The sequence below is a fragment of the Grampus griseus genome (genome assembly GCF_964374135.1).
Source record: "Grampus griseus genome assembly, chromosome: 1".
In the NCBI taxonomy this organism is placed as follows: domain Eukaryota; kingdom Metazoa; phylum Chordata; class Mammalia; order Artiodactyla; family Delphinidae; genus Grampus; species Grampus griseus.
The window spans coordinates 30,337,320-30,360,631 of NC_139017.1; the positions used below are offsets into that span (position 1 = coordinate 30,337,320).

General features: G+C 36.4%; 1 protein-coding gene across 1 annotated transcript in view; it reads left to right on the forward strand.

Annotated features, from left to right (window-relative positions):
• RGS7 (regulator of G protein signaling 7) overlaps positions 1 to 23,312 on the forward strand; it is a gene marked incomplete at its 5' end in the record, with an annotated part of 606,922 nt that overhangs the window by 285,579 nt on the left and 298,031 nt on the right. Inside the window, one exon of the mRNA XM_082667794.1 lies at positions 13,886 to 13,982. Coding sequence (XP_082523920.1) covers positions 13,886 to 13,982 — 97 coding nt within the window. The remainder of the gene's footprint in view (positions 1 to 13,885; positions 13,983 to 23,312) is intronic.

The following is a 23,312-nucleotide window of genomic DNA, read 5'->3' on the forward strand; positions in this document are numbered from 1 at the left end:
AAGTCCAAGAAGCGCAGAGAGTCCCATACAGGATAAACCCAAGGAGAAACACGCTGAGACACATAGTAATCATATTGGCAAAAATTAAAGACAGAGAAAAATTATAGAAAGCAGCAAGGGAAAAGCAGCAAGTAACATACAAGGGAACTCCCGTAAGGTTAACAGCTGATGTCTCAGCAGAAACTCCACAAGCCAGAAGGGAATGGCATGATATACTTAAAGTGATGAAAGGGAAGAAGCTACAACCAAGATTACTCAACCCAGCAAGGATCTCATTCAGATTCGATGGAGAAATCAAAAGCTTTACAGACAAGCAAAAGCTAAGAGAATTCACACCACCGAACCAGCTCTACAACAAATGCTAAAGGAACTTCTCTAAGTGGGAAACACAAGAGAAGAAAAGGACCTACAAAAACAAACCCAAAACAATTAAGAAATTGGTAATAGGAATATACATATCGATAATTACCTTAAATGTGAATGGATTAAATCCTCCAACCAAAAGACACAGACTTCCTGAATGAATACAAAAACAAGTCCCATATATATGCTGTCTACAAGAGACCCACTTCAGACCTAGGGACACATACAGACTGAAGGTGAGGGGATGGAAAAATATATTCCATGCAAACGGAAATCAAAGGAAAGGTGGAGTAGCAATACTCATATCAGGTAAAATAGATTTTAAAGAATGTTACAAGAGGCAAGGAAGGACACTACATAATGATCAAGGGATCAATCCAAGAAGAAGATATAACAATTCTAAATATATATGCACCCAATATAGGAGCACCTCAATACATAAGGCAACAGCTAACAGCTCTAAAAGAGGAAATCGACAGTAACACAATAATAGTGGGGGACTTTAACACCTCACTTACACCAATGGACAGATCATCCAAAGAGAAAATTAATAAGGAGACACAAGCTATAAATGACACAATAGACCAGTAAGATTTAATTGAAATTTACAGGACATTCCATCCAAAAACAGCAGATTACACTTTCTTCTCAAGTGTGCATGGAACATTCTCCAGGATAGATCACATCTTGGGTCACAAATCAAAACTTAGTAAATTTAAGAAAATTGAAATCATATCAAGCATCTTTTCTGACCACTATGCTGTGAGATTAGAAATGAATTACAGGGAAATAAATGTAAAAAACAAAAACAAATGGAGGCTAAACCATATGTTACTAAATAACCAAAAGATCACTGAAGAAATCAAAGAGGAAATCAAAAAAATACCTATAGACAAATGACAATGAAAACACAACAATCCAAAACCTGTGGGATGCAGCAAAAGCAGTTCTAAGAGGGAAGTTTATAGCTATACAAGCCTACCTCAAGAAACAAGAAAAATCTCAAGTAAACAATCTAACTTTACACCTAAAGGAGCTAGAGAAAGAAGAACAAACAAAACCCAAAGTTAGGAGAAGGAAAGAAATCATAAAGATCAGAGCAGAAATAAATGAAATAGAAACAAAAGAAACAATAGCAAAGATCAATAATACTAAAAGCTGGTTCTTTGAGAAGATAAACAAAATTGATAAACCATTAGCCAGACTCATCAAGAAAAAGAGGGAGAGGACTCAAATCAAGAAAATTAGAAATGAAAAAGGAGAAGTTACAACAGACATTGCAGAAATACAAAGCATCCTAAGAGACTACTACAAGCAACTCTACGCTAATAAAATAGACAACCTGGAAGAAATGGACAAATTCTTAGAAAGGTGTAACTGTCCAAGACTGAACCAGGAAGAAATAAAAAATGTGAACAGACCAATCACAAGTAATGAAATTGAAACTGTGATTAAAAATCTTCCAACAAAGAAAAGTCCAGGACCAGATGACTTCACAGGTGAATTCTATCAAACATTTCAAGAAGAGCTAACATCCATCCATCTCAAAGTCTTCCAAAAAATTGCAGAGGAAGGAACACTCCCAAACTCATTCTGTGAGGCCACCATCACCCTGATACCAGAACCAGACAAAGATACTACAAAAAAAGAAAATTACTCTCTGATGAATATAGATGCAAAAATCCTCAACAAAATACTAGCAAACAGAATTCAACAACACATTAAGAGTATCATACACCACGATCACGTGGGATTTATCCCAGGGATGCAAGGATTCTTCAATATATGCAAATCAATCAATGTGATACACCATATTAACAAATTGAAGAATAAAAACCATATGATCATCTCAATAGATGCAGAAAAAGCTTTTGACAAAAATTCAACACCCATTTATGATAAAAGCTCTCCAGAAAGTGGGGATAGAGCGAACCTACCTCAATATAATAAAGGCCATATACGACAATCCCACAGCAAACATCATTCTCAATGGTGAAAAACTGAAAGCATTTCCTCTAAGATCAGGAAAAAGACAAGGATATCCACTGTCACCACTATTATTCAACATAGTTTTGGAAGTCCTAGCCACGGCAATCAGAGAAGAAAAAGAAATAAAAGGAATACAAATTGGAAAAGAAGTAAAACTGTCATTGTTTGCAGATGACATGATACTATACTTAGAGAATCCTAAAGATGCCACCAGAAAACTACTAGAGCTCGTCAATGAATTTGGTACAGTTGCAGGATACAAAATTAATGCACAGAAATCTCTTGCATTCCGATATACTAGTGATGAAAACTCTGAAAGAGAAATTAAGGAAACACTTCCATTTACCATTGAAACAAAGAGAATAAAATACCTTGAAGTAGGGCTTCCCTGGTGGTGCAGTGGTTGAGAGTCCACCTGCTGATGCAGGGGACACGGGTTCGTGCCCCGGTCCAGGAAGATCCCACATGCCGTGGAGGGGCTGGGCCTGTGAGCCATGGCCACTGAGCCTGCGCGTACGGAGCCTGTGCTCCGCAATGGGAGAGGCCACAACAGTGAGAGGCCTGCATACCGCAAAAAAAAAAAAATACCTTGGAATAAACCTGCCTAGGGAGACAAAAGATCTGTATGCAGAAAACTATAAGACACTGATGAAAGAAATTAAAGATGATACTGAAAGATGGAGAAATATATACCATGTTCTTGGATTGGAAGAATCAATATTGTGAAAATGACTATACTACCCAAAGTAATCTACAGATTCAATGCAATCACTGTCAAATTACCAATGGCATTTCTTACGGAACTAGAACAAAAAATCTTAAAATTTGTGTGGAGACACAGAAGACCCAAAATAGCCAAAGCAGTCTGGAGGGAAAAAAGCGGAGCTGGGGAATCAGAATCCCTGACTTCAGACCATGCTACAAAACTACAGTCATCAAGACAATATGGTACTGGCACAAAAATAGAAATACACATCAATGAAACAAGATAGAAAGCCCAGAGATAAACCCATGCACCTATGGTCAACTAATCTATGACAAAGTAGGTAGGGTTATACAATGGAGAAAAGACAGTCTCTTCAATAAGTGGTGCTGGGAAAACTGGACAGCTACATGTAAAAGAATGAAATTAGAGCACTCCCTAACACCATACACAAAAATAAACTCAAAATGGATTAAATACCTAAATGTAAGACCAGACACTATAAAACTCTTAGAGGAAAACATAGGAAGAACACTCTTTGACATAAATCACAGCAAGATCTTTTTTGATCCACCTCCTAAAATAATGGAAATAAAAAACAAAATAAACAAATGGGACCTAATGAAACTTAAAAGCTTTTGCACAGCAAGGGAAACCATAAAAAAGATGAAAAGACAACCCTCAGAATGGGAGAAAATATTTGCAAACGAGTCAACGGACAAAGGATTAATCTCCAAAGTATATAAAGAGCTCATGCTGCTCAATATTAAAAAAACAAACAATCCAATCCAAAAATTGGCAGAAGACCTAAATAGACATTTCTCCAAAGAAGACATACAAATGGCCAAGAAGCATATGAAAAGCTGCTCAACATCACTAATTATTAGAGAAATGCAAATCAAAACTACAATGAGATATCACCTCACACCCATTAGAATGGCCATCATCAGAAAATCTACATACATCAAATGGTGGAGAGGGTGTAGAGAAAAGGGAACCCTGTTGCACTGTTGGTGGGAATGTAAATTGATACAGCCACTATGGAGAACCGTGTGGGGGTTCTTTAAAAAACTAAAAATAGAATTACCATATGACCCAGCAATCCCACTACTGGGCATATACCCAGAGAAAACCATAATTCAAAAAGACACATGCACCCCAGTGTTCACTGCAGCACTTTTTACAATAGCCAGGTCATGGAAGCAACCTAAATGCTCGTCGACAGACGAATGGATAAAGAAGATGTGGTACATGTATACAATGGAATATTACTCAGCCATAATTAGGAACGAAATTGGGTCATTTGTTGAGACAAGTGGATGGATTTAGAGACTGTCATACAGAGTGAAGTAAGTCAGAAAGAGGAAAACAAATATCGTGTATTAACACATATATGTGGAACCTAGAAAAATGGTAGAGATGAACCAGTTTGCAGGGCAGAAATTGAGACACAGATGTAGAGAACAAACTTATGGACACCAAGGGGTGAAAGTGGTGGGGGTGGGGGTGGGGGTGGGATGAATTGGGAGTTTGGGATTGACATGTATACCCTGATGTGTATAAAATTGATGACAAAAAAAAAAAAAAAACAAGCAGATGAAAACATTCAGACCTCTAGGCAGAGACTGCATCAGAACAAAGATCTTGGGGAAAAAATGCAATATGTATTTTGATAGGGGTTGCATTGAAGCTGTAGATTGATTAGATAGTATAGTCATTTTAGCAATATTAGTTCTTCCAATCTAAGACCATGGTATATCTTTCCATCTGTTTGTGTTTTATTTTCTTTCATCAGCATGTTACAGTTTTACGATTACAGGTCTTTTACGTTCTTAGATTTATTGTGAGGTATTTTTTTATTCTGCTGCAATTATAAATGGGATAGTTTTCTTAATTTCTCTCTCTGATAGTTTGTTGTAAATTTATAGGGATGCAATAGATTTCTATATATTTATTTTAAATTCTGCAATTTTACTCAATTCATTGATGAGTTCTAATTGGTTTTTGGTGGCATCTTTAGGATTTTCTATATATAGTATCCTGTTCTCTGAAAACAATAACAGTTTTACTTCTTTTCCAATTAGAATTCCTCTTTTTTCTTGTCTGACTGCTGTGGCTAGGACTTCCAATACTATGGTGAATAAAATTGGTGAGAGTTCGCATTCTTTTCTTCTTTGTGATCTTATAGGAAAGAAGTTCATGTTTTCACCCTTGAGTATGATGTTAGCTGTGGGTTTGTCATATATGGTTTTTATTATGTTGAGGTTTGTTCCCTCTATACCCACTTTGTTGAGTGTTTTTTTTTATCATAAAAGAATATTGAATTTTGTCAAAAGCTTTTTCTGCATCTGTTGAGATAACCATATAATTTTTATTCTTTAATTTGTTAATGTGGTATATCACATCGATTAATTTGCAGATTTTGTACCATTCTTGATACCGTGGGATATATTTCACTTGATCATGATTTATGATGTTGTTAATGTATTATTGAATTGAATTCTGTTTCTTAATATATTATGGATTTTTGCATCTGTGTTTTATCAGTGATATTGGCCTGTAATTTTATTTTTTTGTGGTATCTTTTTCTGGTTTTGTTATCAGAGTGATGGTGGTCTCAGAAAATGATTTTTGAAGCATTTCTTCCTCTGCAGTTTTTTGGAGTAGTTGGAGAAGGATAGGTGTTAACTCTTGTTTAAATGTTTGGTAGAATTCACTTTTGAAGCCATCTTGTCCTGAACTTTTGTTTTTTGGGATTTTTTAGATTACTGATTCAATTTCATTACTAGTATTTGGTCAGCTTATATTTTCTATTTATTCCAGACTCAGCCTTGTGAGATTGCACACTTCTAGGAATTTGTCCATTCCTTCTAGGTTGTCCATTTATTGGCATATAATTTTTCATAGTTTTCTCTTATGATCATTTTATTTCCCTGTGGTGTCAGTTGTAATAACTTCTTTTTCATTTATGATTTTATTTATTTGGTCCCTCTTTTTTTTCTCATGAGTCTGGCTAAAGTTTTATTGATTTTGTTTCTCTTTTCAAAGGACCAGTGCTTAGTTTCATCAATCTTTTCTCTACCTTTTACTTTCTTAGTCTCTATTTCATTTATTTCCACTCTGAACTTTGTTATTTCTTTTCTTTTATTAACTTTGGGTTTTGTTTTCTTCTTTTTCCAGTTCCTTTAGGTATAAGGTTATGTTGTTTATTTCAGATTTTTCTTGTTTCCTGAGGTAGGCTTTTATTACTATAAATTTCCATCTTAGAACTTCTCCTAACCATAGATTTTGGATCATTGTGTTTTTATTTTTATTTTATTTTTTTGTCTCCAGGTATTTTTAAAATTTCCCCTTTGATTTCTTAAGTGACTCATTGGTTTTTCAGTAGCATATTGTTTAGCCTCTATGTATTCTTTTTTTTTTGCAGTCTTAACTTTTTTATTTGATTGGTTTTTTGTAGTTGATATCTAGTATCATAATGGTGTGGTCAAAAAAAAATGCTTGGTATGATTTTAATATTCGTAAACTTACTGAGACTTGTTCTGTGGCCCAGCATGTGATCTGTCCTGGAGAATGTTTCATATACACTTGAAAAATTGTGCATTATGCTGCCTCTGGATGAAATTTTCTTTATTTATCTATTAACTCTATTTTGTCTAAGGTGCCATTTAAGGCCAGTGTTTCCTTCTTGATTTTCTGTCTGGATAAACTGTCCATTGATATAAGTGGGGTTTAAAGTCCCCTAATATTATTGTGTTACTGTCAATTTCTTCCTTTATGTCTGTTACTATTTGCTTTATGTATTTAGGAGGTCCTATGTTGGGAACATACACATTTACAGTTGTTATATCTTCTTGGACTGATGCCTTTATCATTATGCAATGTCCTTCTTTGTCTCTTGTTACAGTGTTTGTTTTAAAGTCTATTTTGTCTAATATAAGCACTGCTACCCCAACTTTCTTTACCTTTCAGTTTTCGTGGAATACCTTTTTCCATCCTCCCACTTTCACTCTGTCTATGTCTTTAGATCTGATGTGAGTTTCTTATAGGCAGTGTATATGTACATATGTATATGGGTCTTGTTTTGTATCCATTCAGCCACTCTATGTCTTTTGAATGGAGTATTTAGTTCATTTACATTTAAAGTAATTATTTTTAGAGGTGTACTTATTGCCATTTGTCAATTGTTATTGGGTTGTTTTTGTAGTCTTTTTTTCCCTTTCTTCTTTTGCTGTTTTCCCTTCTGATTTAATTACTATGTTTAGTGTTATGTTTGGAATCCTTTCTTTTATTGTACCTGTGTATCTATTATAGATTTTTGATTTGTCTTTACCAGATCATTTGTATATAGCAATCTGTTCATATATGTGATTGAGTTGATGATCTCTTAAGGTCAAACACATTTTACCAACCTTGAGTTTTTACACATTTAATGATTTTTGAGATCCTATTTTACAATATTTTTGTTTTATGTATCCTTTAACTACTTATTGTGGACATAGATGATTTTACTGCTTTTGCCTTTTCACCTTCCTGCTGGCTTTATAATGGTTGATCTACCATCTTTATTGAATATTTCCTTTTACCAATGAGATTTTTCTTTTCATAATTTTCATGCTTTTAGTTGTAGTCTTTTATTTCCTGCTTAGATGTATTCCTTTAACATTTCTTTTCCAGTCGGTTTAGTGGGGCTAAACTCATTTAGCTTTTGCTTGTCTGTAAAGCTCTTTATTTCTCCTTAAAATCAGAATGATAGCCTTTCTGGGTAGATGTTTCTGTTATAGGTCTTTTCCTTTCATCACTTTAAAAATATCATGTCATCACTTCTGGCCTGCAGAGTTTCCACTGCAAAATCAGCTGATTGTCTTATGGCAGTTCCCTTGTATGTAACTGGTTGTTTTTTCCTTGCTGTTTTTAATATTCTCTCTTTAATTTTTGCTCTTTTAATTACTGTGTGTCTTGGTATGGTCCTCTTTGGGTTGGTTTTGTTTTAGACTCTGTGTTTCCTGGTAATGGATTTCTGTTTTCTTTCCCAGGTTAATGAATTTTCAGCTATCATGTCTTCAAATATGTTCTCTGCTCCTTTCTCTTTTTTCTCCTTCTGTGATCCCTATAATGATAATATCAGTATGCTTGATTTTTGCCAGTGGTTTCTTAAGCTGTGCTAATTTTTTTTTTTTCCTTTCAGCTTAGGTGATTTGCACTACTCTCTTCCAGTTCACTGACCCATTCCTCTGTGTCATCTGGTCTACTTTTGATTCCTTCTAGTGTATTTTTTACTTTAGTTATTGTATTCTTTAGCTTTGTTTTGTTCTTCTTTATATTTTCTAAATCTTTGTTAAACTTCTCACTGTGTTTACCCATTTTTCTCCCAAGTTCTCTGAGCATCTTTATGATTATTATCATGAACTGTTTATTGGGTAGATTACTTATCTCCACTTTGCTTAACTCTCCTTCTGGGCTTTATGTTGTTTTTTTGTTTCAAAAATATTCTTCTGTCTGTCATTTCATTTTGCCTGATTCCCAGTTTTTATTTCTGTGTATTAGGAAGGTTAGTTACATTTCTCAATCTTGGAAATGTGGCCTTATGCTTGAGATGTCATATGGGGTCCAGCAGCACACTCTCCTTTGTTCACCAGAACTGTATGCTGTAGAGGTGCCTTGTATGTGGGCTTCATGGGCCCTTCTGTTGTGGCAGGGCCAACTAGTGTGGGCATACTTGTAGGCATGACTGGCTCCAGGCTAGTTGGTTGCCAGGCCCTGCATAGCCCAGAGACTATCAACTGCTGCTGGGTGGGGCCAGCATATAAGGTGGCTGACTTTGTGGTCCTGGGAGTCAGAGGTTGCTGTTGGCCCCTGGGGTTGGGGCCAGATCCCTGGACTGCTGGCTGCATGGCTTATTGTGTCTTAGAGCTGGTGTTCACTTGGGGCTGGGCTGGGGCCCAGGGTGTCTAGAGACTGGTGCTGTCTCACTGGTGGGTAAGGTCGGCTCCTGGGGCTAGTGCCCAGTCCACTGGTGGGCAGGGCCAAGTATTGAGCCTCCTCAGGAGTGGGACCAGTTCCTGTGTCTGCAGGGGTTGTTCATGGGGGCCTATGGCTGCTGCCTGCCTTCTGGTGGGTGATGCTGTGTTCCCTGCTGGGCCTGGGGCAGTCCCAGGACTAGTGCCGACCAGCTGGCTGGAGGGTCTGGTCCTGGTGCTAATAAGGTAGAGGGAGGACTCCAAAATGGCACTTGCCAGCTCCAGTGTCCTTGTGGTAGAGTAAGTTCTCCAAAATAGCTGCCGCTGGTGTCTATTTCCCCAGGATGAGTCCTACTTTCCTCCTGCCTCTCTGGGAGGCTCTCTAAGATCAGCAAGTGGGTCTGACCCAGGCTACTTTCAAATTACTGCTTCTGCTCTGAGTCTCAGAACATGTGAGATTTTGTGTGTGACCTTTAAGAGTGGGGTCTGTATTTTCCACAGCCCTTTGGCTCTCCTGAAAACAAGCCCCATTGGCCTTCAAAGATGAATTCTGGGAGCTCATCTTCCTGGTGCAGGACCCCTGGCCAGGGAGCCTGATATGGGGCTTGGACCCCTAGCTTCTTAAGGAGAACCTGTGCAATTTTAAGTATCCTCTCATTTGAGGTTCTCTTCCTTGGGAGTTTTGGTAGCTTACCTGAGAGTATGGGTCTTGACTATACTACACCTCCGCCTCTCCTACCATTCTCATTGTGATTCCTTCTTTATATCGATAGCTGTGGAAGATCTTTTCTGCTAGTCTTCAGGTTGTTCTCATCAATAGCTGCTCTGTAAATAGTTGTAATTTTGGTGTGCCCATTGGAGGAGGTGGGCTCAGCGTCTTCCTACTTCCTACTCCTCCATCTTGGCCACACTTTTTAGGCAGTCAGTACTGACTTTTGATTGAGTAACTAGTTCTCCTACATATTGCCTGCCATCCTATAGTATTCATGGCTGGCTTGTGAAATGGTGATTTGTAGAGCTCCAAACTAAAATCTCTAAAAATAATAAATGGATGTTTGAGCATTAGCAAGCCTCCATGGTGTCTCATGGCAGCATTATGATAAACATTTAAGTAGTATTGTTTCATTAATCTTCACCCCTGATAATATGTATACTACTATCTTTTTTTCCATTAAAAAATGAGAAAGCTAAGTCTTAGAGTAACAAAGTAACTTACCTGGTCATACAGCTTGCAGGTAGCGCAGCCAGGACCAAACTTAGATCTGACAGTCCTAAGTGCATGTTCATAATCACTCTGCTGTTTGGATTGAAACTGAAATGTGTTGACAGCTGGAAGCAAATGCATTTGTAAAAGGTCTGGTCAATTTAATCAGCTCATCGGTTTTTGACTGAGATTTGACTCTTTGACTTAAGTAAGAAAACTTACCCAGTTCCTAACACTGATGATTATTTCCAGATTAAGTAATTTTGTAGCTAGAAGAAATTTTACAAATCACCTGCTTCTAACTTTTTATTTTAAGGGTTAATTAAATAAGACTGAGAGAGAGCCTCCGTGACCAAAGGCATGCCCCGTTTTACTGCCCGTAGTCTACTGTTATGTCATCCCATGCTCAAAATCTCCTCACCTTCAGAAACAGGCTCATGAGTGTGAAAACACATTCTGACCCTGTATAACTCAATATCATCCTTATGAAGATAGATAGATAGATAGATAGATAGATAGATAGATAGATAGATAGATAGATAGAGATAGATATGTAGATAGATAGGTAGGTAGATAGATAATCTTCTTTTGGGATGCTCGTGATATCTGAGTCTTTTGGCCTTAAATTAAATCGCCCTAAAGAGTTTTAATATTTATTAGAGTTACTTTTTTAGTATCTTGCTGTGTAGCTTGCTTTTTTGTTTGTCTGCTTTTAGCATTCTCCTCATCCATTTTCCATTGCTTATAGTCGGAAAGCAGATGATAAAGCATGTTAAAACCTGCTTATTATAAAAATAGTCTCTGAGTGAATGCTTAAATGAGTTTAGAATGATGTGTTTTTTATATGTGGCCTTTGTGACTGATTTTAGCTTTTAAAAACTAGATTATATTGGGTCTTTGTTTTTGTTTTGTTTTGTTTGTTTGCTTATTCTATGTCATGATAAGGTTCATGTGTAAATCATATCTGAATTAAGATAAAAACAGCTGAATACATTTTGATGATCACATTTTCAATCTAGAACACAAATCCTATTTTTACATGGAGTTTAAAATTTTTTTCTGCTGTGGAACTTATGGCTCAGGAACATTGAAGATTTTAAAATAAAACCACAGAGGTCACTTTTAATTCCCAGATTCCTAACCTTGCTACTTTGGGATCCAGCGAACTGAGAGATGGACCTTAATTCAGCACCCAGCCAGAGGTGATGATTGTCACATCCAGGGATCTTAGGTGATTAAAGTGGGAGTCAGAGAGGTTTCCATGTCCATCTAAGCTGGCCTAGTTTAAACCATTAAGCTGATGATAAAAGGGTTTACAGGCTGATACTAGGCAAGGCAAAGCAGCTTATTCCTCATTTCTCAGCATTGTGTCAAGTAAATGAAGGACAAACAACAACAAAATAAAGCCATAAAAGTGTATATTTTTTCATGTTTCTATAATTGGATGAAATATTTTATTACATGTGAAGAACTGAATATTGTTGCGGTCTTTGGGGGGTCTGATTAAAAAAAAAAAAACAGACTTCCTTTCCTAGGTGAATTCTGAACCCACTGAATATCACAACCAAAGAGTAAAGCAGTTAGAGGTCACGGTATCACCTTGATCGCTGACAAAGCTATTATATTGAAGAGTGTTTGTGAACACAGGAGACTTAATCCTAAAACCCAGTCCTTAACAGACTACTCACCCACTGGGGTAGGCCTCTCCACATCAGCAGATTTGGATATGGGCTTCCCTACAGGAAAGGGATGGGCTCTGTAGGCCAATTTCTCATTCCCAACTCTTTTACCTGATAAGTCAGCGCAGCTCCCCAGAGTGAAGTGAGTTAGGGAACAGAGAGAGGCAGGAGAATTAGGCTAATGGTGCTCCCTCCACATGGAAAAGGAACATAAGGAGTGGAGAATATGCAGCTCAAAGTATCAGGGGTGTGGTGTGTGTAGACATCTGAAGTCCAATATTTATTGTCTGTGTGTGGTGTTTTATATATGCTGTATCATTTAATAAAATACTGTACTCCTCCCACCCCAACCCAACCCTACAAAGGTTGTGGAATAGTTGTTATAAATATTATTATATACATTTTACACATGAGGAAACGAAACCTTAGAGAAGTTGCTTAGCTTACTCAAAGTGTCATGAATGATAATGAGAAGATCTGAAACCCATTTTCCCACATCTTAGTTTCTCATGTTAATAAATCTGAAAATACTTATCCAGGCAAATAAGATCTCTTCATTGAAAACTGTTCTGAAGCCGTGTTGATTGATGATTACTTGATACAACATTTAGACTGTGATTTTTTAAAACTTTTTATTTTGAAATAATTTCAGATTTACAGAAAAGATGCAACAATCTTACAGAGAAGTCCCTGTATGCCCTTTATTCAGCTTCCTCTAATTTCATCATCTTATATAATGATAACATAATTTTCAAAAATGGGAAATTGATATTGGTACTACACTATTAACTAAACGACAAACCTTACCCAAATTTCACTACTCACCCATTGTTTTCAATATTGACTGAATTTTTTGAAGGCAGCAAGTGTATTATGTTCATATTCACATCCGTAGTGCCCTCTGTAAGTCTGGTCTAGAATCAGTCATAAGTAACTGCTTGTGAGATGAGTAAATAATAGATTTTGAGTTTCATACTATCAATACAACTTGTGTATATTTGTGTGTATATGTGTGCCACAGGCTTAGAAGCACATACAAAAGTCTGAAGCTGTGATTTGAATGAATGTTATTCAGAACTAAGTTCCACATTAGACTTGGTAAAGCAAAGCCATTTAAAACTGAAAAATTTTCAAAAACAAAAGAGAATGTACTAATCAGATTGAAAGAAAGATACATACATTAGAAGGTACTAAATTAGCAAAAGGCTATGGTGTGACATTCATTTTATTACTTTTGTACATGTGTGTGCATGCATGTAAATTTTATATGTCAGTTTAGTAAATGCCTGGGCAAGAGAAGAAGCAGTTGCTGACAGTCAGTCCTGTATTTCTAGTCAGGTTGTGGATTTATGTTAAACCAAATCATATAAACTCTCTTGTTTGAAGAGAAAATCCAAATTGATGCTTTTTTTGTGTGTGTGTGTGGTACGCGGGCCTCTCACTGTTGTGGCCTCTCCCGTTGCGGAGCACAGGCTCCGGACGTGCAGGCTCAGCAGCCATGGCTCATGGGCCCAGCCGCTCCGCGGCATGTGGGATCCTCCTGGACTGGGGCACGAACCCGTGTCCCCTGCATCGGCAGGCGGACTCGCAACCACTGCGCCACCAGGGAAGCCCCAAATTGATGCTTTTAAGTCTTCTATTTTCTTTTGCACTGACTTCAGTAGAGACAACATTAATGAAATGTGGATCTTGTTATCACAATGTTTTCTGATCATTTATAACCAAAGAATGTGAAACCAGGAGAGAGGCAATATTCCAAGCACAAAATTCTTCTTAAGCTTAATGAACTCTGAAATAGCCACCTTTCTTTCTGTTTTCGCAATCATCTTTTAACCAAACTGAAAATATTAATGTGACAAAGTATAGAAAGACAAAAATATGGCATTATTCTTAGGGAAAACAGGTATACAAAATTCTTATGAGGACTGATTTTTCTCAAAAAGTTCAACTTTTAAAACGTTTTAATTATTTTATTATTGTTATTTAGATGGAAGACGTCATAGCACGCATGCAAGATGAAAAAAATGGAATTCCTATTCGTACCGTCAAAAGCTTTCTTTCCAAGATACCTAGTGTCTTCTCTGGTAAGTTTGCATTCAATGTAACACTATTTTCTCCAGCACTTTTCATATAACTATGTAAAATCTATTCTAGTCATTTACTATTGACGCTCTCTCTAACTCATTATTCAATAATTACTTATAAAAATTTATGTCATGTTCAACATCATGTTGGATACTTGACTTGATAGTAAAACAAATCAAAACAGCAAAAAAAAGAAAAATTCATGACCTTACCCAAAAGTAGTTGCAAAGACATAATGAACAAATGTGAAATAACAGAAAATATATATATATATATTAAAATATAGATGTATGAAACAGTGTGCTGTAGATTATATACAAAAGTTAGGAAGGTGACAAAAATCAATGAAGAGGCAAGAAAGGGTTCCTGAAGAGCAGTGATAAGCTGAGTTTGAAAAATGAGGAATTATATCAGCCTCAAGACTACTACCTCAACCAATTCTGCATGCAAAACTGGGAGTGACCAAACTGCTAAGAACAGGGTGGATAGATGGGAACAGGTAGAGTTGGGTCAAATAAGGAGGGTCTAGGGTCTTTGAAAGCCAACCAAAGAATCTAATTCTGATATAACAGAAAATATGGAGATACCTACAATTTTTGCAGAGAATGTTATGATGAAAGTGCTTGGGGTGAATTGATATTCAGTAAGGGTCCTTGTCACTGTGATAGGTATAAGGCTCTTGTAGGAATAGTTTGAATGCTAAGGATCTGATAGCCAGGGAGTGGAGGAATAGAGAGGAAAAAGCATGAGGATTTGGTGAATAACTAAGTATATAGGATATAAGATGACATGAACCAATGGTTTTTGTTTTTTAATTGGGTGATTGTGAGATATAGGAATTATTATTAGAAATAGGGAAACGCCACAGATTTGGTTGAAAGTGACTAGAGAAGCCCTAGAGAAAATGGATAATAATAAGTTAGAAATAGGTGCTCTGGCTCCAGGAGACAGTGAATGGCCAAGCTCTGGGGACTCGGGTGTGCTTTGTCCTTGGATGGCATGACTTAGAGAAGAGACAGAATCAGAAAGACCCAAACCTTCGCAGCCAGTAAGGAGAGTAAGGAGGCTGGTGCTGAGCATGTGGAGGGGAGGGTGCTTGATGGAATTCATGAACAAGAGTTGTGTGATGCTTTCTTGTGAACAAGGATCAAAAGAAGACCAATGACCAGGAATCCTTCAGCCTTGGTACAATGGTAATAATTAGGTCCAGAACATAAATAAGTAGGCCCAGATGTTGATGTTTAATAGCTGCATTGCTCTCAGATGAAAGAGAGAAAGCAATGGAGCAGATAAGAGCTGCAGTAGCATGACATTTTGCTCTAATAAAACATATTCTCTTTTTCCTGTTACTGCCTTTCAGTCCCACTTTGTTCCAGTTTCTTGTTCTTCCTTGATGATGCCCTATATTTTCCCATATCTGGGACTTTATCTCTTCCTTCCTCAGTATTCTACTTCCAGACTTCGAGGTCATTCTGACCATTAAATTCTGTCCATTCTTCAGCAGCTATCTCAGAGAGCTCTTTGGAGAAAACTATCCTGAGTTTTGTTCTCTGTTCTCTCAAAAGACTTGTTGTTATTGTTGTTTTGCCTCCCTGTTGGTAGTTATTATGCCCCACCTTGCCTTATAGTTATTTTTTTATATGTCCTGTATCGTCGAGTAAGTATTAAGCTTCTTGCCATCAATAACTCAGAGAGTTAACTTTACCTCTAAACACAAGTATGAAAACTACTTGTATTTTGTCAACCAATGAAAAAGAGAACTTATCTCTTTAAAATACTTCAATACTGGTGTTGTAAACTGAAATGCATTCACAATCCAGGCAAATAAATTCACTAAGTTGCCCTTCTGAACTGGGAGCTGTGGTCAATTAAATAGTGCATAGCCCATCCAGAGGCGTTTTAATTCAGGAATTTAATGGCTGAACGCAAAAGGATTGCCCATCAGTTTAAGCTGAGCTTCAAGTTAGAGTTACCTGCTCTAATGGTAAATCTAAAATTTTGATTGAGTTCTTCAAGTAATAATACCTCCAATACAATTCCAATATAGCATTGTATTGGAAGAACTCTTGATTGACAATATTAAGGTCTTAATTAAAAAGTAAGAATGAGATTGAACCATGAAGTGCCTGTTATTATTTTAATGTTCATTAACATAAACCAACAATGTTAGCTGTGAAATAAAGAGAATATCAATGACAATTTTCATATTACTGTAATTAGTTTCTAATTATCATTCAGTGTTTCCTAGAAACTTTTAGGAGCTCTCTGCCTCACAGGTTCAATTAGATGCTTTGCTGTAGATTTAATTTGTATGTCTAGTATTATGTCTAGTATTTTACCAACCTCTTTGTATTAATATTCCCAAATTATAATGGTCTGAATCTCCATCTACTTTACTAGCAGTTTTTGGTCTTTTTTAGTAATTTTCTTCTCCTGCTATTTCTTATGGTGATTTGGGATTAATCCCTGTATTCTTTTGTGGCCTGACTTGCTACCCACTGCTTACTTTCCTGCCTCTTTCTGCTTCTTCTTTCTCTTTTTCATGTTCTACTTCAGAGCCGCTAATGAAACAAGGGATCTACTAACTTTAGGCCCTTACTTCAATCAGAAACCAACTGTGATGAGTGATGTAATGTGTGAGAGGAAGGTAGTGTGATTGTTGGGGAAAGGAGTCTATTTTGTTATGGACCATTTCACAAGGGAAAAACTGTCTCAAATACTGTTGATCTAGCTCTTTCAGGTTACCCATTTATGCTCCCTAAAGGCTTGATGAACAAAGCATGGTCCATGAACCAAGAATATCAACATCACCTGGGAATTTATTAGAAATACAGTATCTGGGCCCACTCCAGACCTACTGAATCTGAATCACAATTTTAACTCTAAAGTTTAAGAGGTACTGCCTTAAGTAGGGCAGCAGGGCCAGACTGGGTTCCAGGCCAGCACTCAGTTTTTACTGGGTGCAGGGCCAACGTGTTTGTGCAGAACTTTCTGTTTCCCTTCAAGGGCCCTGATTATTTCTTCTGCAGTCTGGCCTCAATCAAGCCCACCCCAGTTTGTCTAATGGTTTTTTCTTGTTTTGGTTTTGTTTTGATTTGTTTATTTCTCTTGTGGGAGGGAGAAGGGATTATAAAGAAGAATCTAGTTCCTTCTAGCTCCTTTACTCCAAGCCAAGAGCCTCTTCAACCTCTAAGATTGAGGGATATTAACAGTTATGTGGAGGGATGGAAACTATCCAGCTCTACCGGGCAGCACCCATATATAATACACATGTCATGGTGGCCAAGTAATGTTCATATCTACCTCAGGGGAAAACAGCTGTATTAAGAACATGATGATGCAATTCCATCCTCTCACAACATCTGAGATCCATACCCAGTATCATGGCTATTACATAGATAATATAACAGTGGTTTGGGCTTTGGAAATTTTTTGTTTGTTTATTTTTCCCCACCTCCTGATAAATGCTTTCTTCCAGCTAAACATCCAAGACTTCTCTAATTATTTTGGTTTTGGAGTTGTTAATTTCACCCTCCTGGTTTCCATGGTCCCAACATCAGATGAAAAATCTTTGGATGAACACTCCATGTTGATCTCTTGAACTATGGGATAGGAGATGTCCTTGGGTAGGACAATGTCCAATCACAACCTTGTTTTCCCCCAGAATTGCCTTCTCAACTTGTGAGATAGCTTAGACAGTTCCATTGGTGTTTTATGACTGGACCCCCTCAAGTTCAAGAAATGAAATCAGTGGTGGGCATTTGAATGTTTTCATATTCTGGACATTCAGTATTTCACTTATTCTAGATCATGGTGAAATAAGCCTTTACCCATTGTATGAGTTTAATTTTCTTCAATGGATTGACTGGGAAGTTACTGTGTTTCCAGATAAGCCACCACAGGAAATAAATCTGACCGCTCTTCTCAGTTCTTTATAAATGGTGTAGGTTTTCATTAAAATGGTCAGAAATAAATTGGGGGTTGTAAGTCAGCCATTCCTGCATTTCATATATTTCTGTCTTTTGTCTTAATAGCTTGAGGATATTCTCCATCACAAGCACATCGATACTTAAGGAGTTGCATCTTTTTGTTACTGTTCTTTTGCAACTTATTTCCATTCTTCATCTGAATGGATCACTTTTTACATGCTCTCATAAAAATGGCTTGCCACCAATTGGCAAGAGCAAAATTTATAGTCAGAAGAGTTACTTAATAGTCCTTATGATGTGTGGGTTTGGCTAGCCTTAAGTCTTTTTTTCTAAAACTACTTTATTGAAGTATGATTAAAATAAAAACCTCTATACATTTAATGTATTCAACTCGACGAGTTTGAAGATAAGTATAAACAGGTGAAATCATCACCACTATCCATGCCATAAGCATATCCATCATCCCATAAAATTTGCTTCTGCCTCAATTAATTAATTCTGGGTAAGAACATTTAACATAAGAGCTACCATTTTAGCAGATTTTAAAGTATGCAATACAGTTTGTTAACTATAGGCACTATGCTGTACGGGAGATCTCTATAACTTTTACATCTTGTGTAACTGAAAGTTGTACCCTTTGACTAATATGTCCCCACTTCCCCATCTCCCAGCGCTTGGCAACCACTATTCTACTCTCTGCTTTTATGAGTTTGACTGTTTTATATTCCTCATATATATGGTGTCATGCAGTATTTGTCCTTCTGTGTCTGGCTTATTTTAGTTGGCATAATGTCCTCCAGATTCACCCATGTTGTCACAAAAGGCAGGATTTCCTTCTTTTTTAAGGCTAAATAGTACTCTATTGAGACTTTAGCCTCAAGTCTTAGGCTCAAGAAAGCATCTTTAATTCTCTAGAATCCACTCAGGCCATTTTTTCCCTCTGTGTTCTATTCTTACTCTCAGCAAGTTTGATAACAAAGGAAGCCCTAACCAGTAACATGCTGAGCTACTCCAATTACATGGAAATAGGAATTATTATGTTTCATATTACTGGATAATGAATCATTATTCATATTTTATTATTATTTTGGTCCTCTAACAGGGTATGCAGTTCTCTGTGAGGCCTTGTTCTTTTCAGGCATGTATGTGAAACTCAGCAGTATATATGAGCTTAAAACTTAAGTTGCTTTTAAATGAAATAATTTGAATATGTCCTGCCTCTTATCTTTTATTCTTCCAAAGGTTGTATGAATGTTTATTACTGTCATGGAGAAATGATCTGTATAGTCTTAAACTTATCTTGTGGGTAGCTGCACCGGTAAGAAAGAAAAGGAGAAAGCTTGGTGATATGGACTGGCTGAATGCAAGTTTAATAAGTACATATTTTGCATCTAAAGTTTTTGAGAACAGCTTTCAGGGTGCCTTATGACTTAAACCTGATTACATCTGGAGTTAACTTAAGGACAATAAAGTTAGAAATAAATATTATGGAATATTTTTCTCTGGAGACTGTAAGACTGTCTAAGTAATTCTAAGATATTTCTAAGAGTCTAAGATGCTCTTTTCTGAAACTGACATCTTACTGTGAAATATTTTTCATCTGTCATTGGAATGGCTAGCATGGGTTCTACAGAAATTCAGAGAGAAATAGATTGCTTTTAAAACAATTGTAAAATATTTTGGCATGAATCATGCTTGTAATATTTTGCTTTTATAATATCCCATTGGTAATTCAAGAATCTAAAGAGGAAATTTATAAGCAATAAATAAGAAAGAAAAAATATCTAAAAATATTGGCAGTTCTTAAAGTTCAATTCTGAAAAAATAAATTCTTGGAGAAAACAAAAAATTTTAACTAGATTTGCAAGAAACATAAACATTTGCCAAAAGCCAGTCCTTTCTTTGTCATCTTCTTGACATACCTCTCTGACAAAGTCACAAAACAACTGGCACATGGTAACTACACAATCAGCCAAACTGAGGAACAGAGGAGAAGCTGAACTATCACATAATCAAACAGGTATTTAAATCATCTTTGCTGTGAAAGATTCTTCACCCCATTTTGGTTGTCACTCTTATTGTAAAATAGCACCATGAAGTGGTTAGAAATAGTAAAGAATTCTAATCTCAGCTACTTGGACTCTCTGGCATTTGTTCTAGATAATTCTTTTTCTATAGCTAAATACTACTGGGAAAATGATAAGGTTAGCTATGTATTGGGCTTTCACTGTATTTGTAGATAAATGACTTATTTTAAAATGTGGTTGAATCAATTTGATTTGACCAAGATAAAAAGCAAGCTCTTGTTTTCACCAGAACGTTAGAAGAAATGGTAAAAATTCAGTAATACCTTAATGCTTTGATTTCACCTTTAGTTTTCTTTGTAGCCACGCCAATTAGACCCAGGAACTATTTTTCTCTTTCAGGGTAACTGTAGATGGTGGTGCTGTTTCTCTGGAGTGCTTTTTGGACATCTGAATTTGCTATTTTGTATTTTAAGTGAATATTATTGGGATTGGATTGGATTTTGTCCTCCAAATAACTTCATTCCAGAGAGGGAAAGTCTGTTCAAATACATAAATATGTCTGTCAAAATTCTACAGATAAGAGTCCTCTCTGACTACCAACTGTGTTGGTTTTCTGGAGTAGTTCTGTTACCTTATCCTTTACTCAGAACATGGCTTCTCCCTATATGTTCTCGCTAGGGCAAAGACTCTTTCCAACACAACTGAATCATTTTATTGTTGTATGACCAACAGCTGTAAATAAATCTCTGGAGATGGACCTTTTTACTTAAGATTATGAACACAACTCAAGAGTAAATCATTATCAATAGCCAAAATATGTAATTTACTTGACAAAAATCATTGTGCCTACAGAATAGCAGATTTCTATCCTTAAGGACCTCTCTTGAAAAGACTCTAAGAACTATGATGAACTTCTAGTTCTCTCATTCCTACCTGGGAATCTGACAGGGTTCATAGATAAACACAGGGTAAATGCACAAACATGTAGCCAAGGTTCTATGGAGAAATATTGAGGCTCACTAATATTGTAGCTTATTTTTTGGACTTGGGGAAAAAGGGCAATTGATGTACTTTTTTTAGAATTTCCAAAAACCACTACTACATTTTTACAAAGAAGAACTGTACATGGCAGTGTTGAGAGTATTTTGGCATGGTTAAGGAATAATATATTGATAAAAGGCAGAAAACAGAGTGCAGTCATAAACAAACAACTGTCTGTAAGTCTGGGGAATCCCAACTTGTGTTGAATTTTATCTTAGAATTTAAATATTATCTTTAGGCATCTGGACTCTTCAGATTTACAGATGATGCCAAATTGTTCCAAAAAGTAAAAACCCAAACATGAAAGAAAACAAAAATCAAAGATGAGAACACCAGGATATGTGAAGGACTTTCTGGAAAGTTATCAAGAGAGAGAAAATTTAACCAAAGAGAAAATAATACATTTATAAAAAATAATGCAAAGTCAAGTCTGGGGCAGGTTCAGCACTAATATTTAAGACCCATGAAAGGAACTAGAGGGTCACCAATAGCCTAGTCCCTAAAGTTGCTGCTCCGTTGTGCTCCTGTGATCAACAAGACCCCACTGAGGTCTTGAATAAGGTGTTGAGTATAACATAGGAGGAAATTGGACAGAAATAGGAAACTATCCTACCCATATTTAGAACCATATGAATATCAGCTCCTTAGAATTAGAGCTATTTCATGCCATTTATTAATCTAACCTCAAGGCAGATTTAACAGTTTGAAAAAATTCGATTGAAAATTTGACTGATTGAAAAGGAAGCCTAGGTAATGAAAAGTAGAAGTTGTTACTGGTCATGTGTTAAAAATATAAACAGTTCAAAAGGGTTAGATAAATATAGATAATGCATGCACAAGAGATGAGCAAGAAAAAATGGGATACTTGGGGTTTATTCTTATTTTTTGATGTTGATGTTACTGGGAAATTCAATATATCTGTGTGTGGCACACAGGAAATTAGCAATAAATGGAAAAATTACTGTAGTTAATACCAATAATATTATTACTTTTATTACCACCTTCAGAGGCCTGGATTAGGCCCAGGTTTATACGTTCTCTTTCCTCCTAGATAGTTAATCTGTTGCAAGACCAGGGGTAATTACCTGTGCTGGAGGCTCTGTAGCATCTGGCACAAGGTTATTTTAGTATCTCCTTAAAAGGTATTTGTTGAATACCTATTACTTTCATTAGTTGATGATCATTTCCCACATTCTCAAGGTGCCTTATAGATTTTAGCACGCTTTAATGTGTCCTATCTTTCATTCCTCACAAGTAACTAAACATATGAAATTGAAATCTTCTAGGGAGATGAATGCATATTAATTGTTCTTTTCATATAATACCATTGGAACTTAAGATCATTACACATTGATATTGATTTTTTTCCTTTAATAAATCACGTTTTGACTTTCTTAACTAGCTTCTTTATTATCATAATGTCAATACCCAGCTAATTGTGTCATCTGGACTCTTAGTGAATGAATAAAATAGTGATAGAGGCAATCTTGCAAATTTGTTTTGGGAGATTTAAATGATGCAGACATATTAACTTTTCATTTATTAGTTACCTACTCTGAAAATTTTCACAAATGTTGACTTCTCTTTAAAGCAACAGGCCTGAAAAGCTTAATTTTGCTCATTGGTGAGTTTTTTCCTAAAATCATAGAAATGATAGGTTGCTAAAGAAAAGCCTATCAAAGTGGAGCTTTACTTCTTTAAATTAATGAATTAGCATTGCTTTCTTTTGGGAGGAGATCAAAATTGACTGTAGAGATAGACGTTTATTTGGGATGATACTAAAGCCTTCATTATCTCCAAGAGTGAATAAATCTTGATGACTGAATTGCTGGTCTGTATGTGTTTTGTGAAATGATGAATCAGTGCACAATGTTCGAGGTATACCATTTTGCTCTGCCTTTTTATCCTGATGATACCATCTGGGTTTGTCTTCATTTCCCTCTCTCTCTGAACATATTTTGAAGGGCTTCCATTTTTCACCTCCTAGAAATTCTAGGATAGAGAGCTATCCTGTCCTTACCCTCATCCTACCCTATTGGCATCCCCAAGCCAGCCTGTATTAATCATTCCTTTCTTTGAGTTTTTCTAGCACTATGTTCGTCTTCATGGAGTTTATTTTACCTGACATTTTGTCCTCAGTGAGCATGTGCTATGATTCTTACTAGTGGCTGTAAGCACTTGGAGAACAAGAATAATTTCTCATTTCAATTTGAATCCTCTGTAGATTCAGTGTCTGGCAGATAGTAGATACTCAGCAAATGTAATGACTTCTCATAGGACAGCTGATGTCCCAGGCATTCAGGTACATCCGCAACAAATTCCACTTTTTGAT